General features: G+C 38.5%; 1 protein-coding gene across 6 annotated transcripts in view; it reads left to right on the top strand.

Moving 5' to 3' along the window:
* SPG11 (SPG11 vesicle trafficking associated, spatacsin) overlaps positions 1-18,478 on the top strand; it is an 87,957-nt gene that overhangs the window by 25,038 nt on the left and 44,441 nt on the right. For 4 of the 6 annotated variants that reach the window (XM_087426529.1, XM_087426547.1, XM_087426523.1 and 1 more), the window contains 12 exons: positions 989-1,144; positions 1,504-1,679; positions 3,805-3,981; positions 5,071-5,142; positions 5,435-5,562; positions 5,887-6,062; positions 6,783-6,996; positions 9,932-9,982; positions 11,337-11,540; positions 13,448-13,554; positions 15,396-15,541; positions 17,142-17,303. In XM_087426529.1, the coding sequence (XP_087282655.1) occupies positions 989-1,144; positions 1,504-1,679; positions 3,805-3,981; positions 5,071-5,142; positions 5,435-5,562; positions 5,887-6,062; positions 6,783-6,996; positions 9,932-9,982; positions 11,337-11,540; positions 13,448-13,554; positions 15,396-15,541; positions 17,142-17,303 (1,769 nt within the window). The remainder of the gene's footprint in view (positions 1-988; positions 1,145-1,503; positions 1,680-3,804; positions 3,982-5,070; positions 5,143-5,434; positions 5,563-5,886; positions 6,063-6,782; positions 6,997-9,931; positions 9,983-11,336; positions 11,541-13,447; positions 13,555-15,395; positions 15,542-17,141; positions 17,304-18,478) is intronic. The other 2 variants (XM_004421511.3, XM_087426540.1) reach the window with 2 other exon arrangements.

Genomic DNA, 18,478 nt, shown 5'->3' with positions numbered 1-18,478 from the left:
TATAGCATGGCTTGACAAGTGGTGCATAGGTCCACACCCAGGATCCGAACCTGCGAACCCCAGGCCGCCAGCGTGGAGAGTGCGAACTTAACCACTACGCCACCGGGCCAGCCCCTGGTTTTGAATGCAGGGTTTGGTCTCCTCTCTCTTGAATTGCTAACTCTTTTTATGCTCCAATTTCTTTTTAATCTACTTGAATTTATAGAAAAAGGCCTGGTTTGTGGTGTTGAGTGGGGCTCTATCACGGATTGTATAGTCAGCATTCACTTCTGCTATTTGGTGGTCAGTGATCTCTCCTCACTCCACTCGCACCTGCACTGCTCTGCCTTAAAGGGAGGGGATGGGTCTGGAAATAAGAAGCATGGAAATAGCTTTACCTGTGCCCTCAGGGGAAAAGCCATGTTTTCCATCATTCTCACTCACACAGATGCAGACCTGGAGCTGGGGCCAATGCTGAGATAAACAGGAATCACTTCATTAGGGCCTGCAGCTGGCAAATAGAGGATTCAGCGGCCCACACTCTTTCCTTTACCTTCGTGTTTAGGAGAATGGTTTTGGAATCAGATGGGCTTAAGTTCAAATTTTGACTCTGCCACTTACTTTCCACATTAACTTGAGCAAGGTATTTATCCTCTCTGAACCTCAGTTTTCTCATTTATGGAAAGGGGGCTATAATACCTCCCTCTCAGGTTGTTGAAAGGAATAAATGAGATAGCATTTGTAAAATACCAAGTACAATACTTAAGATACAGTAGGTGATCAGCAAAATGGTAGTTACTAGTAATACCAGTAAATAATGACTAGTAGTAAGTAGAATTACTAAAGTTTGCAGGTAATAAGACTTCATAAAAATTTGTGAACTTTTTGAAAATAAGATATTGGTCTTTGTTTTATGTTTGAAAATATTGCAACATGGTATTTTTGTATATGTTAATTTTATTGGGATATCCTGATGTTCTTCATGTTAATTTCTTTGGTTCTTTCTCAGATGTGGAAGAGCTGACACCAGCATTGGATTTACTTTGCTCAGCGATTAGAGAAAGTGATTCTGAAACCCAAAGCAAAAACTTTTCAGAACAATTGCTTAATCTTACACTGTCTTTCCTTAACAGACAAATAAAGGAGCTTTTTATTCACAATGAAGGTAAGAATAGCAGCAAAGAGAGGTGCGTTTGTCCCATTCTTCTGTCAGGAATAAGAAAGCATAAGCCAGTGGAGTGCCATTTGCTGAAGTCAGGTAGAGTCAGTGTGCAACTGAGTGAGTGAAATAGGTTCTAATAGTGGGAAAGTTAGCAGAAAGGACTAATCGTTGTGAAAAGGGTTATATTAAAACACAGGGCTACTTGTAAATAGGAAAAAACTCAGATTTTTTGTTTGAAATTTTGAAAACACTGAGTTTGAATTTTCTAGAATCCTTTATAACAGCACATTCTCTCTACACACACACATATTTGTATATGTATGTATATCTATATGAAATTGGCACATTGGTGTTTTCCATAGAGCTAGATGAACATCTACAGAAAGGAGCGAACATTTTGACCAGCTATATTAATGAACTTCGAACCTTCATGATAAAGTTTCCTTGGAAGCTAACAGATGCTGTAGATGAATATGATGTAAATGAAAATGTGCCCAGAGTAAAGGAGAGCAGTATGTGGGAGAAACTCAGCATTGAGGTAAATATGAGTAATTCTCACTTCTTTTCTTTGCCAGATTCAGGAGATCTGAGAAAACAATAGAAGAAACAGAATTTAGAATCTTTGGCAAGGGTTTTAGGTTTTGTAGAATTTGGAGTCTCTGAGCACGACTTCAAATTTGTCTACAAGCTTTGTTTATTTAATTCAGAACAGATAGGTGCCTTCTTAATGCCAGATCTGCCCACTTGGTTCCAGTGACAAACACCCAACCTCAAACCATGTGAAGTGGCACTCCTTTGGCAATGCCCCCTCAATGGCTAGAGCCTTTCCCTTTGTACTTATGCATTCTGCCTGACCTTTGAATAAATAGAATTGCTGCTGGTGATTCAATCTTAGGAAACTTTTATGACATTATTGCTTGGAAGTATATTCAATTTGAGTCCTATCTCAGATTCTAATTAAGATATTTTGCCAGTTAAATTTTCTGTGCTCAGCTGCTTGCCTTTCTTTTTATAGTAGAAGTTAATGCAACCAAACTGTGCTGCCCTCTTTAAGACTAGTGACTGGAAGAATCCCTCCACCCACATGGAGAGTGTGGGCATTTGAAAGACAAAGGCCAAAATAGCTTAACCCAGGTGATCAGAATCAATAGAGAGTGAAAGTAATACAGTTGAGATGCTGCCAAGGTCACAGGACTGCTGTTCTTAGGGTGGAGGATAGGAAAGTACCTGGTGTGACTGCATTTTTTGTATTTCTTATTCATTCTTTAGCCAAAAATTACTTGATTTTCCATCTCCTTTTTTTGGCTTCTCTTTTCCAGTCTCCTTTGCAGGTTTCACTTCCTGTTTCCTCCGTTGAATGTGCTCCAAGGCTCCATTCATGGTCCTCTGCTCTTTTTACTCAAAAGTACTGATTTTTAATTTTTTGGGAGGTTACAGTCCACTTTGATGAAAGCTGTGGACTCTGTCTCCAAAAACCTGCATATGAATGTGTGCATGTGCACACACACACAATTTTGCATGTGACATCATGGGGTTTACAGACCCCTCTAAAGCCCCAGGTTAGGAATGCCTCCTTTCTGTTCTCTCTCAGGTTTAGGTCTTTATTTCTTCTTGCTTGGATAAGTAAGGCATTCTAATGCCTGACTATCTTGAGCTTGAATCCCTTTCAGTCCATTCTCCACATTACTGCCTGAATATTCTTCCTAAAATAGATATCTGATTCTATCACCTCTTGCATTTAATTTAATTGTATTTAATTAATTAATTTTTTTTGCAGGGGAAGATTTGCCCTAAGCTAACATCTATTGCCAATCTTCCTCCTTTTTTTCTTCCCTTCCTCCCACCAAAAGCCCCAGTACATAGTTGTATATAGCTGTAAGTTTTTCTGGTTCTTCTCGGTGAGCCACCGCCATAGCATGGCTACTGACAGATGAGCAGTGTGGTTCTGTGCCCGGGAACCAAACCCGGGCTGCTGAAGTGGAGCACACCAAACTTGAACTGCTAGGCCATCAGGGCTGGCTCTCATCTCTTGCATTTAAGATCCTTCAGTGGCTCCACATAAGTTTCAGGATAAAATCCATCTCACACAACCAACGCCCTTCATGATGGAACCCTACTTTTCTTTCAAGTTTCTTCTGCTACTCTCTCCAGCTTTTTTTCCAGTTACATTGAATAATTTGGAGTTGCCTGAAGACTTGATGCTGTTTCTTTCCATTATGCCTCTGCACTTATTCCCTCTTTTTGGAACACTGGTCTTCTTTTCTCAATATATGTATGTAACATTTACTTGTCTTTAAAACTTTTGCCTACAAATATGTAGTTATCTCTACAAGGAAGCCTTTTCTTTTTTGTTCTCTTATTTAGATGCTTCTCTTCTGGACCCTCCTCTCTAGCATCCTGGCATACCTGTGTCATCACCCTTATCGTAGAGTACTATAATCAGTATTTTATTTGTGTGTCTTCTACTAGTTTAAAAGCCTGGAGAGCAGGGTCTATGTTGCGGTCTACTTCGTATCCCCTGCGCAAAGCCCCAAATCTAGTGGTAGATTTTCAATTAAAGTCCCTTATTAGGTGCTCAATAAATGTAAAAGTTCCATGTTGATAATCATAATAAGGAATTAAAAAGGAACTTAAAAAGCAAATGTTTTTCTTACTTTTCCTAGGAAGTTATCACCAATGCCATTTTAAACAACAAAATACCAGAGGCACAAACTTTCTTTAGGATTAACTGTCATTCTGCTCAAAGACTTGAGGAGCTGATTAGAATAGGCCTGGATTTGGTCTTTGACAATTTGAAAAAGAATAATATAAAGGAAGCCTCTGAACTTTTGAAGAATATGGTGAGTGGCATAATCCATTTGTCTGATCTTAAAGTGCTTAATGTAAGAGAAGATCTCTATGTATTTAATATAATTTCTGGTCAATATAAAAATTTATTTATATTCATACTTGTGTCACAAACTAAGAAATTTGTGTAGCTTTTGTTAGGAAATAATGACAGTAATACTGAGAAATGTTCTTCAGTACTGTGAGAGCTTTCTTGAAGAGATTTTTGATTAGAGTTTCCATCATTTGCTCTCTGTTAGATTTGGCACTTTGGTTAGAAGGAGACCGTGGTTTTTTTTGTTTTTATTTATTTATTTATTTTTTCCCCCAAAGCCCCGGTAGATAGTTGTACATCATAGTTGCACATCCTTCTAGTTGCTGTATGTGGGACATGGCCTCAGCATGGCCGGAGTAGCGGTGCGTCGGTGCACGCCCGGGATCCGAACCTGGGCCACCAGCAGCGGAGCGCGCGCACTTAACCGCCAAGCCACGGGGCCGGCCCGAGACCGTGTTTTTCACAGAAGTCTTCACACATGTCAGAGCATACATAGGAACTCATTATTTGTTGGGGAACATACTATATTGTTCATGTGACCACTTATTTCTCCATTTGAACTTTCTAATGGATTATACCTTTGCTTCGTGCTCTGTGGTTTTATTTCATTTGAGAAGGGGATGTCCTAGAGGTAAAGCTTCTGAGCTAAGCTGAGATCTGGCCCTAATCTGCATTATTGGGGTCTTGCCTGTGGTAACTTTCGGGAAGTACAGAGGAGTGAAACTATGCAACGGTTATTTGCATTTTCTTTTGTTTTCGGGTGAAGCATCATAGGGGATTCTTGTAATTTTGGTCCTGTGGTAGCCTGGCATTACCTTACATTGTTCTATATGCTGCCTTTGTTTTGGCAAAATGCTTAAGGAGTTTAGGGATAGGCAGTAAATATGTACGATAAATGTAGAAAATGAATGTTCACAAGAGCAGGAAAGCTATGGGATTCTAACAGGATACATGTCTATAAGAGAGTACTTCTGTATCCAACATATATTTATGTTCAAAATAGCTCCATCACAAAATGTAAGTTTTTAAAAATTTTCTATTATTATAGGGCTTTGATGTAAAAGACCAGTTGCTCAAGATATGCTTCTATACAGCTGATAAAAATATACGGGACTTTTTGGTAGGTAAAGGTGAGACTATGTAGTTTACATTTTCTGGTAAACCTTGGTGAAACTTGAAAATAAATTATTTTATTAGTCAACTAATATCTAGTAAGTAAGAGTACAACTCCTTTGTCTTTTTAAATGAATCGTTTTGCATTTATAGTAAAGGAAAATTTGTGTGACTATATACATTGCCTCAAAAATTCAAAATACAATACTTAAAAGGCATTTAATCTCATGGCATTTGTTTTGCAAATGTGCTTGGTTTTTGTGAGGTCATTGCTTTACTTTAATTACTTTTTATTCAAGGTTGAAATTTTAAAAGAAAAAGATTATTTTTCTGAAAAAGAAAAAAGAACTATAGACTTCGTGCATCAAGTTGAGAAGTTTTATTCAGGACATTTCCAAGAAAATACGCAGATCCAGTCCTTTCCCAGGTAGTGTCGTTAGCCCCCTTTTGGTAATATGGAAAGAGCATTGTAGACAGTGTTTAGTTTATAACTGTTAGTGAGCACAGATTTCTTATGTGGAACTGAGCTTACATTCCCTATGAAGATAAAACTTGTGTCATCCAGAAGGGACTCACACATTTTCTGTCATTTCAATATTTGCATAATCAGATATGTATTTTTAAGATAATAAATACAAAATTAAGAATATTGAATGGTATGTTTTCTAAAAGAGTAGAAGTTCTTGAGCAGATAAAAAGAAATGATGCTTTTTCCTCCAAAATTAAAAAGAAATGTATATCGCTGTTTTAGGTATTGGATAAAGGAAGACGATTTTTTCAAGCACAAATCTGTTTTGGACTCGTTCCTGGAATATGATCATAAAGATAAATTTAACAAACAGGATCATAGAATTGTGTTAAATTGGGCCCAGTGGTGGAATCATATAACACAAGAATCTATCCTTCTCCCCAGAATAAGTCCAGAAGGCAAGTGTGAGAGCCTGAAATGTCAACATATTGAATGGGGATTAAATTAGGTATTGGTATTTGAATATTTTGGTGTGTCTCCATTTTAGCATTCCTCTTGGGGAACAATAGTCAGTTGCTTTAAAATGCAAGTCATTGCAGTAAGACCTCTTTCTTATCTCAAGGTTTTTGTAAGGGATTTATAATGTGATAGTGAAAGGGAAAAGTCATATAGTTCAATGAATCACGATTTTAAGACTAAGAGCTCTCATCCCAGCCTCAAAGTGCCATTCTTTGTTTTTCCAAATAGTCTTTGAGTTTCTTCTCGAGTAACTGTTCTTGTGTAACTTGTGTCACATCAGGGCTCTGGGGAATAACTAACAATGATAGACAGTGGTAATTGATAGGGTGTCAAATTCATGTTTACTGTTACAGCCAAAGTTTTTATTTATATTAAGAAAGGAAAAGAGAAAAAGAGCCGAAAAGATAAGTGAAACACACAACTAATTCCCAAGTTTTATTTAACCACTCGTAGTAATGAGAAGCTCTTCTTACAGCTGAAGTGTTGATTGTAAAATGGACAACAACACGAAAGAGGAAAATAGTAAAAGAAGCAGAGTGCCTGAATAATTCATATATTATATAAATATTTATACTATTTACTCAGTTAATTAGTGTTGAGTTTCATGTCAATAATCATAATTCATTGCTATTTCAAAATGTATTTTGTTCTTAATGTAGAATACAAATCATATTCTCCCGAAGCCCTCTGGAGATACCTCACAGCTCGCCATGATTGGTTAAGCATTATCATGTGGATTAGAGAATTTCAGACACAGAATAGTTGTGCTTCACTTCAGCAGAACAAATGGCCCCCTCTGACTGTTGATGTTATTGATCACAATACTTGCTGCAACAACTACATGAAGAATGAAATTTTAGATAAACTGGCCAGGTATTGTAACTGTGGGGATGAATAAAAGGAAGAGCAATAAAAAATAATGGTGTAATTTTTCCTTTGAAACTCTATAAATCCAATGCAGTGTTGTTTCATAGTATTTTAAAACTGAAAGGACATTATCTTGTATTGAGACTTTAAAATCACGGGTGTTTAACGTCATATGGTAGTGAATAGGCTCTCAAATTCTAGCTGTAGGTTCTTCCCAAAACCTTGCGTGGGCTTTGGTGTAGAAATGATAAGCTGTCAGTGGGGCTACTAGGACCAAGTGGCAAGAACTGAGCTGAGGATACCTTGGTATCCTGTAGTGTCTCCCACTCTTCTCAATACTATCTCTGCAACCGTATGCTGTGTATGGCCTTGAACTAAAGAGGACTGTTCAGCTAAGAAATTAGAGAGGCTGGGGCCGGCCCCATGGCTTAGCGGTTAAGTGCGCATGCTCTGCTGCTGGCGGCCTGGGTTCGGATCCCGGGCGTGCACTGACACACCGCTTCTCTGGCCATGCTGAGGCCGCGTCCCACATACAGCAACTAGAAGGATGTGCAACTATGACATACAACTATCCACTGAGGCTTTGGGGTAAAAAAAAAGGAGGAGAACTGGCAATAGATGTTAGCTCAGAGCCAGTCTTCCTCAGCAAAAAGAGGAGGGTTAGCATGGATGTTAGCTCAGGGCTGATCTTCCTCACAAAAAAAAAAAAAAAAAGAAAGCTTAAAATGTTAAAAAAAAAAAAAAAAAGAAATTAGTGAGGGGAAGTAGCGCTTGAAGTGATAAGTGAAGATTTTAAACTTTTAATTCACTTCTAAAAATAATTCGGTTAGATCAAACCATGTGAACTTGCCATTTGTGTGGGGTTGAATATCAGCAATTGCATTTGGCTCAACCTAATCATTAATGTTCCTAAGCTATCAAAATAATATAAGGAGACTTAATAACATGTATGTTAATTTTTAAATTTCTTAAACTTATTTCCCTTGTATTATTTTATTTTCTATTTATACTTATTGGGGTATTTTAGCTGTATTGTCCTACTCAAAGATGTGGAGAATGAGATTCAGAGAAATTAAGAGCTTTGCCAGAGCCAATTACTTACAGACTCTAATCCTTTTACCCCTGACTTTCTGTTCACTGTTCTTTTTTTGTTTGTTTTTAATTTATTTATTTATTTTTCCCCCAAAGCCCCAGTAGATAGTTGTATGTCATAGCTGCACATCCTTCTAGTTGCTGTATGTGGGACGCGGCCTCAGCATGGCTGGAGAAGCAGTGCGTCGGTACGCGCCCGGGATCCGAACCCGGGCCGCCAGCAGTGGAGCACATGCACTTAACCGCTAAACCACGGGGCCGGGCTTCACTGTTCTTTCCATTGCACTAAATCCTCTTCTTGTTTTTCACTAAAAGTAGAATTTTGTATAACTTGTATGCTTATCAAATATTTTGATTAATATTTGATTGTTTAAAAAGCTAATATATGTATGATTTAACATGAATTATGACATTAATGAGATCTACTACATTGACAGATTAAAGGGAAAAAATTATACTACCCTTATAGATGCAGAAAAGCACCTGATAAAATTCAATGTCTATTTATAATAAAAACTATTAGCAAACTAAGAATAGATGCAAACTCCCCTGACTTGAAAGAGATGTCAAAAAAAATCTTCTAGCTAATGTTTACTTAATGGTGAAGCATCACAAGCATTCTCTTTAGATTTGGAACAAGACAGGCTTGCTATCAGTTCTTCCCAAGTTGAGCTATAGATAGAGTGCAATGTCAATAAAAATCCCATCAAGTTTTCTTATGGATTTTGACAAGCTGATTATAAATATTTATATGGAAATGCAGAGGGTCAAGAATAGCCCTGAAAAAGAAGAACTTGCCCTACTGGATATCAAAACTTATTTGAAAGCTGCAGCAATTAAGACAGTGGGAGTATTGGTACAGAGACAGACAAATAGACCAGTAGAACAGAATAGTGAGCATAGAAACAGACTTATACATAAGTATGCTCACTTTATATATGACAAAGGTGGCACTGGAGAACAGTGGGGAAAGAACAGTCTTTTCAACAAATGGGGCTGGGATAACTGGATAGCTGTATTGGGGAAAATTAAATTGGACCCTCTGCCTTATATCACACATAAAATCAACTCCAGGCAGATTTTAAAACCTAAATGTCAAATGTAAAACTATAAAGCTTTTGGAAGATATAGAAGAATATCTTGAAGCCAGCCTGGTGGCACAACGGTTAAGTGTGCTTGCTCCGCTGTGGTGGCCAAGTGTTTGCAGGTTTGGATCCCGGGTGAGCACCGACGCACTGCTTGTCAAGCCATGCTGTGGCAGTGTCCCATATAAAGTAGAGGAAGATGGGCATAGATGTTAGCCCAGGGCAAATCTTCCTCAGCAAAAAAAAAAGAGGATTGGCATTGAATGTTAGCTCAGGGCTGATCTTCCTCCCACACACGTAAAAAAAGAAGAATTTCTTCATGACCCCAGGGTATGCTTTCTAAAAGGCCTGGAGAGGGCCGGCCCTGTGGCTTGGTGGTTAAGTGCGCGCGCTGCGATGCTGGCGGCCCGGGTTCGGATCCCGGGTGCGCATCAAGGCACCACTTCTCTGTCCATCCTGAGGCCGAGTCCCACATACAGCAACTAGGAGGGTGTGCAGCTGTGACATACAACTATCTACTGGGGCTTTGGGGGCAAAAAATAAATAAAATCTTTAAAAAAAATAAATAAAAAAAAAATAAAAGGCCTGGAGAGGCAAAGGAAGGGAACAGTTACTGAGACCAAGAGAGCTACCTGGCAGGAGTTGTATCACTTAGTGGAGAGTGTCACCCTACCTGCAGTCACCCAGCAGAGAGAGAGCCAGAGTATCCCCATCCTCCCTTTTTTCTGAATCTTATCTCCTGATGGGGGTCTCCCATTTGGCAGACCAGAACAGAAGCCTGAGGACACGGGAGTCTTCTGGAGCAACCCATACAGGTGAGCCTCCAGGGACACAGAGCAGGAGAAGAGTAGAGCTTTGATCTGGAGGGAAAAGATACCAGCACACATAGGCATCTCACAAAAGAGGTGGCCAATAAACATATGAAAAGATGCTCTTCTTCATTTGTAGTCATGGAAATGTAAATTTATTTTACATTTTGGTAAAATTATCTTACCAAAAAAAATCTGGAAACAACTGCAAAGGTAGAGTGAATAAATAAAATGTAGTATAGTCATACAATGGAATACTATATAACAATGAAAACTAACAAACTATAGCCACAGTTACCAACATGGATAAATTGCACAATGTTGGGTAAAAGAAACAAGACAAAACAGTAAGTCCAGAATGTTCCATTTATATATAAAGTTTAAAATAGGCAAAACCAAACCATATGTTATATGAGGTTACATATATGGGTGGTAAAACTATGAATAAAAGTAAGGGAGTGGTTATCACAAAAGTCAGTCTAGTGGTTACCTCTGGGAGTAGCAAAAGACATGTAATGGGAGAGTTGTACACCAAGGGCTTCCAGGTATAGTGTTCTGTAATCTGGGTGGTGGTTACCTGGTGTTTCTTTGAACTCCACATATTTTTTACACTCCTTTGTATGGTATGTATGATGTATTTAACAGTAAATTTGTAAAACGTAATATTTAAATGCAAATTTCTATTGTTTAATAGTTCTATTTAAATTATTCTGCTTTCATTTCTTAATGATTTTGTTTGAATATTTTGGTGAATTTCTCAGTGCTTAGAGCATCTAGCTTCAAGAGCTAACCACTGTTGCCACACTGGGTTGTACAGTTCTGGTCAAAAACGAAAAAATGGGGATAGCTTTGTTTAGGTTTTTGAAATATTTAAGATAACTTGAGACTGTCATTACTACGTTTAAATACTACAGTGGTGCAGAAACTTTTGTTGGAAGCTAGAAAAATATGTGTCTCAGAACATATAGAGTAAGAATTGGCGGTCTTAATTTGTCAATACTTAGGTAGGTAAGTAGGTAGGTAGTGAGGAAGACTAGCCCTGAGCTAACATCCGTTGCCAATCCTTCTTTTTTTGCTGAGGAGGATTGGCCCTGGGCTAACATCCGTGCCCATCTTCCTCTACTTTATATGGGACACCACCACAGTATGGCTTGACAAGTGGTGTGTCAGTCCACGCCCAGGATCCAAACGTTTGATCCCCAGGCGGCCAAAGTGGAGTGTGTGAACTTAACCGCTATGCCACCGGGCTGGCCCCTGTCAGCACTTATTTTTAAGTAGTTGAGACTTAAACAATGAAAGATTTGGTCTGCTCTTAGTCTAGCAACTTTTTAACTTGCCATTTCTTAAACCTGCCCAATAGGAATGGGATTTTTCTTACATCTGAACTAGAAGACTTTGAACTCTTCCTCCTAAGACTGAACCGTATTGGGGGTGTGATGCAAGATACCCTGCCTGTTCAAAACTACAGGTCCAAAGAAGGTTGGGATTTCCATTCTCACTTCATTCTCTATTGTTTGGAACACAGTCTGCAGTATCTTCTTTATGTCTATCTCGACTGTTACAAGTGAGTACTGAGAATTGATTTGTCCTTGAGCAGGTCTTCAGGTTTCCTCTTTCCATACTACTTATGAACTCAACTTTTAGGAAAATATTAAGCATTGACTGAGAAATACTGTTGTTTTTGAAGTAGTTCCCCCACTCCAATACTTGTTACATCTTTTAGATCAATGCTTCATTCAACTAAATGCTTATCATGTGTTTTTTTGATAATGTTAATTCTGTAATATCTCTGTTAACCTTTTAAATAACTAGAGATTAGAAGAAAATGAAAGAAATGCTTTAAAAGTTAGAAAGGGGCCAGCCCAGTGGCGCAAGCAGTTAAGTGCGTGCGCTCCGCTGTGGTGGCCCGGGGTTCGCCGGTTTGGATCCCGGGCACACACCAACGCACTGCTTGGTAAGCCATGCTGTGGCGGCATCCCATATAAAGTAGAGGAAGATGGGCACGGATGTTAGCCCAGGGCCAGTCTTCCTCAGCAAAAAAAGAGGAGGATTGGCAGATGTTAGCACAGGGCTGATCTCCTCACAAAAAAAAAATTAGAAAGAAAGGAAGATTCTAAAGGTTAACTTGGAGTTCTTTGATACTTTCATTACCAGGTAAATGCTGAAGAACTTTGAATTCGTAGCTACTGCAAGCATTGTTAGATATGCTCTAAAATTTATATTTAGATAGATAGATAGATAGATAGATAGATGGATAGCAGTATATGCCTGCCTGAGATCAACCTGCAGAATCATATCTGTGGCCAGTGTTAACTGTATTGGGTCAGTAATAACAACAATAACAGTAGTAGTCTCTAATGTATGAGTGCTTACAGTGCTCTTGGCACTAGGCTAAGTGCTTTATATGCATCATCTCATTTAATTTTCGCAAAAGCCCCATGAGGTGGTTATTCCCTTCTCCATTTCACAAATGAGGAAACTGAAGCTTCAAGAGAAACTGAGTGCCTTGCTTAAGGCACACAGCTAGGAAGTGGCAGAGCCAGATTTAATTCTACTATTGTTTGATTCCAGAGGCTGCGTTCATGTGCTAATGAGAAGATTTTTATTTTATTTTGTGTAGTAAAGACTAGGAATTCAAACAGAGAGTGTATTTCTGGTTCTTATCATTGAGGCCTACTTAGACAGAAATACTTTACCCAGAGCTATTGGCCAGAAAAGATTTAAAAGCCGTATTTTCAGAGGACCTATTCTGAGCCTTAACTCCTCAGTCCTAGCTTTTCTGTAGCTGTGTAAAGATTTTTAAAAACCTCTTAAGTTTGAAAATGCTAAAGAGTTGTTGTTGTAAAAACTAATAAAATACAAAGTATCTTAACGTACAAGGTAACTCTTAATCTTTTTTTTGTTTTTGTTTTTTTTTGTGAGGAAGATCAGCCCTGAGCTAACATCCGTGCTAATCCTCCTCTTTTTGCTGAGGAAGACCAGCTCTGAGCTAACATCTATTGCCAATCGTCCTCCTTTTTTTTCCCCAAAGCCCCAGTAGATAGTTGTATGTCATAGTTGCACATCCTTCCAGTTGCTGTATGTGGGATGTGGCCTCAGCATGGCCGGAGAAGCGGTGTGTCGGTGCATGCCCGGGATCCGAACCCGGGCCACCAGTAGCAGAGCGCACGCACTTAACCCATAAGCCGCGGGGCTGGCCCACATAACTGTTAATCTTATACAGAGTTTGTAAAATATCATCATGATAGTAAACACATTTTCAATAACATTATCTCAGTCCCTAAAATTTTCTCTATTTCCCTATCATAAGGAATATGTAAAACACAACAGTGACAGTATATTATGTTATATTTACTTTTTAATTCCAAGGTTCTTTTTTTGTGCTAGTTATTGCTTGAGCAAACATGGTGGTAGGTGTCTTATCCTATATGTTAATCAGAGAGTCTTTTTTTTTTTTTACTTTATATACAGACTTAGTCCTCCTATTTGTCCCTTTTTGGAAAAAAAAGAATTACATGAAGCTCACTCTTGGTTTGAATTTTTGGTTCAGTGTCGACAAGTTTCCAGTAATTTAACAGGTATGGGTATACTGTATTAAATACAAAAACTTTCTTTGGATAAATAACTGGTCTGTTGAATGGCATTTAACTTGTAAACTCTTTAAATAGGTCATTTGGCTGTAGACAAATATCTGACCATAATCTAGGCTCAAGCTTTATTTAAGAAGCAGAAGACCAAAAATGTTAGCCTCTTGCCAGCCAAGAAAAGCCAGACTTGGAGCAGACAGCGTGTGTTGTGTTTCCTTTTCTCTCAGCCTCGTGCTCTGTTCTCTTTGAATTTCTCTCATCCTACCAGTTTATCACAAGCTGAATTCCTGCTTTCTGGTGGATTGACACTCTTTTCCCGTGAAGAAGTGGTCTGTCTTCCAGGTGCCTGCCCTGAATCTTTTAGTAAGGAGCTCCAGATGGAGTGAAAAGAAATCCATAGTGTGGGTAGGATTGTCATGTCTTCTGTAGTGGAGCTGCTGATGAGAGCCTTGCTCTGGTTATAATCAAATAGAAAAGCCCTGTGCCCCCTGAGGGTGGTGTTATTCCAGAGTTTCAGAAAAGGGGACAAGCTAAGCTACCAGACAGGCAAGGAATGTCAACAGCCAGTCTTGCACTTTTGTGTAATGCCCAGTTTCTTTCCAAGTGAAGAATTTTTCATCATGTGGTTTGGGTGTTTTGTTTTGTTTGTTTTTTTGTGGCTGGTTATAAAGTTGCTGGTAATATAAGTTCATTGTAAAAAAAGAAATTGGAAGCCACAGACAACTTTCAAGAAGATGACACCTCCATAGATAGATAGCCTAGGTAGATAGGAAGATAACTATCCATAGGTAACTCTTGGTATATTGTAGTGTATTTTGTTCCAGTTATTTTATCTATACCTTTTTTGTTTTCTTACCTACTCTGTATTGTATTTCATTCATCCAGCAAATATTTATCAATCTGCTACCTTGTGACAGTCTATAAGTGCTAGGGATACAACCAGAAACATCTATATATTTGTATACTGTTTTTTTCATATAGTAATTATAACATAAGAATTTTCCTGTGTTCTTAGAGACAATGACCATTTTATGTCTACATAATATTTCATTGTATGGACATACTCTTATTTAATTTACTGTTCTCTCATTTTTTTTGACATTAAGGCTGTTTTCACTTTTTTTCTATTGTAAATAATAGTCTTGACTATATTTTAACATAAAATTTTTGTTCTTGTTTCAGATTATTTCCTTAGTATAGATAGGTTCCTGGATATAAAATTGCTGGGTTAAAGGTTATACGGGTTCTATTTTGAAGGTTCTTGCTATAAGGCCAGATTGCCTTCCGGGGGAGTGTTGTACCATTTTATCCATAAGTCTCAGCTTCTGTGTACCCTAACCAGCTCTCTGCTTGAGGATGATTATTTTTTAAAACCATTGCTGATTTGATAGGTGATATATGGTATCTAATTATTATTTTAATTTGCATTTCTTTATTGCTAGTGAATTAATATTTTTATGTGTCAGACATTTATGTTTCCTCCTTTGTAAAATGGTTATTTCTTTTGTCTATCTATTAGAGTCAGTGTTAGGGGCATTGATTTGTATCAGCTCTTTGTTGAAGACATTGATCCTTAGGTTGTCATTTGTTGTTAATTTTTCCCCCTAGTTCAATGCTACATTTCAATTATCTTTGTTTGAATAGAAGTTTTTATTTTTATGTAGACAGATCTTTCATTTTTTCCCTTTGAGATGTTTTCACATTGCTTTTAAACTTAGAAAGTCCTTCTAACTATGGATAGAGTTAAAAATTCATTTCCTTTCTCAGCATTATGTAATTCTTAATATAGTATTTCTCTCTCGAGGAGAAAAACATACTCCTTTATTTTCCAGATCCCAAACTAATGTTCCAGGCTAGCCTTGCAAATGCTCGGATCCTGATTCCCAGCAACCAGGCCAGTGTAAGCAGTATGCTATTGGAAGGACATACCCTCCTGGCCCTTGCTACCACAATGTATGCTCCTGGGGGTGTCAGCCAGGTATGGACAGCACTTTTACCTATATGGCGAAATAGGACTGATTTTAAAATTAGCAGAAATATGTATGTATTTTCTACATCTCAGTTGATATTATAATATAACCCTTTGCAAGTATTTCATTAGATTTAAGAGCATAAAACAAGGGCGAATTTTTAAAGTTTTTATCCTCTTAAGTTGAAAGGGAACTAAAACATTGTATAGAGATTATTTTTCCCCTTTGTTTTGTAATACTCCAGGTTTGTTTTCAGGATAGAATCAGGATCTGATTGCTTGTGGGAGTAAGTATACTTTAGGTTCTGTGACTTGGGAATTAGTCTCTACTCTTTGTCCTCTTAGAGGGATAAAAAGGAATTCATAATTTTTAGCTACCCATGTAAACTCTTTTGAGGGACCCAATAGAAATTTGCCTGTCTCTGCTTTTTTGAAAGTATAATATACCTGGTTAGAGGGAACTTAAGAATGCTGTTAAACATCTAATCTTTAAAAGTTTCTTACTGTTGCTGGCTTAATTTAATACCACCTCTCTTAGATTGTTGTGGTATGCCTTAACTTATATGGCTGTTTATTCCTCTGTTTTTAATCACCTGTCAGAAATTAGTCACAGCATAACTTGAGAGCTGAGGGGGAAGGATGTAGTCTAGTAATTTTTTTCCTTTTAAAGTATTTATTTAATATCTAATTAATTATTATTTTTTTGTGTGTGAGGAAGATCAGCTCTGAGCTAACATCCATGCCAATCCTCCTCTTTCTGCTGAGGAAGACTGGCCCTGGGCTAACATCTGTGCCTATCTTCCTCCACTTTATGTGGGACACCGCCACAGCATGGCCTGACAAGCAGTGCATCAGTGCGCACCCAGGATCCGAACCCGGGCCGCCAACAGCGGAGTGCGTGCACTTAACTGTTATGCCACAGGGCCGGCCCTGATTTTTTTTTTTTGGTTTAAATTTTGATGCTCAGGCCATACTCCAGAACAATGAAGTCAGGACCTTTTTTGGGGGGATGGGACTCAAACTTCCCCCCCCCCCCAGTGAGGAAGATTAGCCCTGACCTAACATCTGTTGCCAATCCTCCTCGTTTTTGCTGAGGAAGATTGGTCCTAGGCTAGCATCTGTGCCCCTCTTCTTCTGCTTTATATGTGGGACGCCTGCCACAGCATGGCTTGATAAGTGGTGCATAGGTTCACGTCCAGGATCCAAACCTGCAAACCCTGGGCCGCTGAAGTGGAGCGCACGAACTTACCCACTACGCCACTGGGCTGGCCCCTAATTAAATATTTAATATTTTAAATATTGTAGCAACAGAGCCTTTTTTCAAACAACTTTTCCACATGCAGTTTGAAAACCACTGATGTAGCTGAACTTACTAATTTTATGGGTGAGAAAATTGAGGCCTGATATTAAATATCTATCCCAAGGTAAGCACAGCTAGTTTGTCTTAGAACCAGAACTAGAACTATTGGCTTTTGACTTCTTCTCCAATGCTATTTTCACACCACATACTCTCTCAAGTTAATCTTGTTTCACAGGGTTGTCTTGAATAAAGGACTTAAATTTGGAGAAAAGACAAACATTACACTGTGTTATCTGTCTTTTTATTTAGGTTGTTCAGAATGAAGAAAATGAGAACTGTTTGAAGAAAGTAGATCCCCAGCTACTGAAGATGGCATTAACTCCTTACCCCAAGCTAAAAACAGCTCTCTTCCCACAGTACACTGCCCCTAGTGTCCTGCCGCCCGATATTACACTCTACCACCTTCTTCAGGTACAGTATTTCAGTGGCCAATATATAGGAGTATCAGTCAGCGTTTCAGCCAGGAAAACAGAAACCACTCTGGGTCTTTAAAATGGAGGACATTTAATATAGGGAATTATTTACAGAGTGATAGCAGAATGGAGAAACCAGACATGTGATGGTGAGACAACCAAAAACTGACAAAGAAGGAAGCCATCAACACCACTAAGGCTGCAAGAACAGTGCAAGAAAATGGTGTTATCAGCTGGAGAGAAGCTGGAGCCATCTCTGGGAGCTAAACTCAGTACCAGGCTGCCTAATGGGAACTGGGAACATAGAGGATGGCGCTGGAACCTTGGAGGAGAGGCCCCAGAAAACAAAGAAGGGGAAAAATATCTTGGTTTCTCCCCTCTTCCCACCTTTAATCTCCCATGTTGTCTCTCATGGCTAAACCTGTCTGGTAGCCAGAGGGCAAGTGAGCGTGGGAAATGCAGTTCTCTGCAGTAGGGGAGAGGTGGAAATGGATCTGAGAGCAGACAGATAGTTGACCAGCATACTTGTCTGCTGCTTTCATCAAAAGCTCTTCCATTCTACCACTGATATCTTCTCTCTCTTCTCAATGAATAGGGCTATTTGTTTATTTAAATCAATGCTTCTTAACATTTTTCAGGACAAGACCTCTTTAAGAATGTGACAGAGCTATGAGCTCTCTACCCAGAAAAATTGCACATATGCATATAATTTTGCTTATATTTCAAAGGAATTCACAGATTATGTGAAACCTATTCAGGGATCCTCAGCTAAGAGCACCTTCTTTTGTTCATTTCTCGTTTCAAAAGGCTTTTGTTTTTTTTTCTGGGTGCACATATTCCCATAGTGTCTTCAATTCAAAATAAGCTCTGTAATCCTGTAAAGATACAAAATCTCTCTTACTCTAATGTGAAAAATTTTTAGGGTATAGACTGGTGCTACTCAAAAAAGTCCCCAGATGGGCACCAGTCCATGCACTGCTTGTTGCTGGTATGTGATGAGATTAGGATCTTGCACCAGAATGTGAATCTTCTGTCACTAAGCATGCTGTTTAGTTCAGCAGGCTTTTTTTCTTTTTTTTTTTTTTAAATGTATCGAGGCTTTCTTGAAGAAGGAAGCACTAAGCTGGATATATATTTATCACAAGCTTCTTATCTCATTGCAGACAGCACTTT

The sequence above is a fragment of the Ceratotherium simum genome, chromosome 3 (genome assembly GCF_057802395.1).
Source record: "Ceratotherium simum simum isolate JZ-2026a chromosome 3, ASM5780239v1, whole genome shotgun sequence".
Lineage (NCBI taxonomy): Eukaryota > Metazoa > Chordata > Mammalia > Perissodactyla > Rhinocerotidae > Ceratotherium > Ceratotherium simum.
Note: the sequence above shows the minus strand (reverse complement) of the source record. Positions and strands in the feature narration are given on the sequence as shown.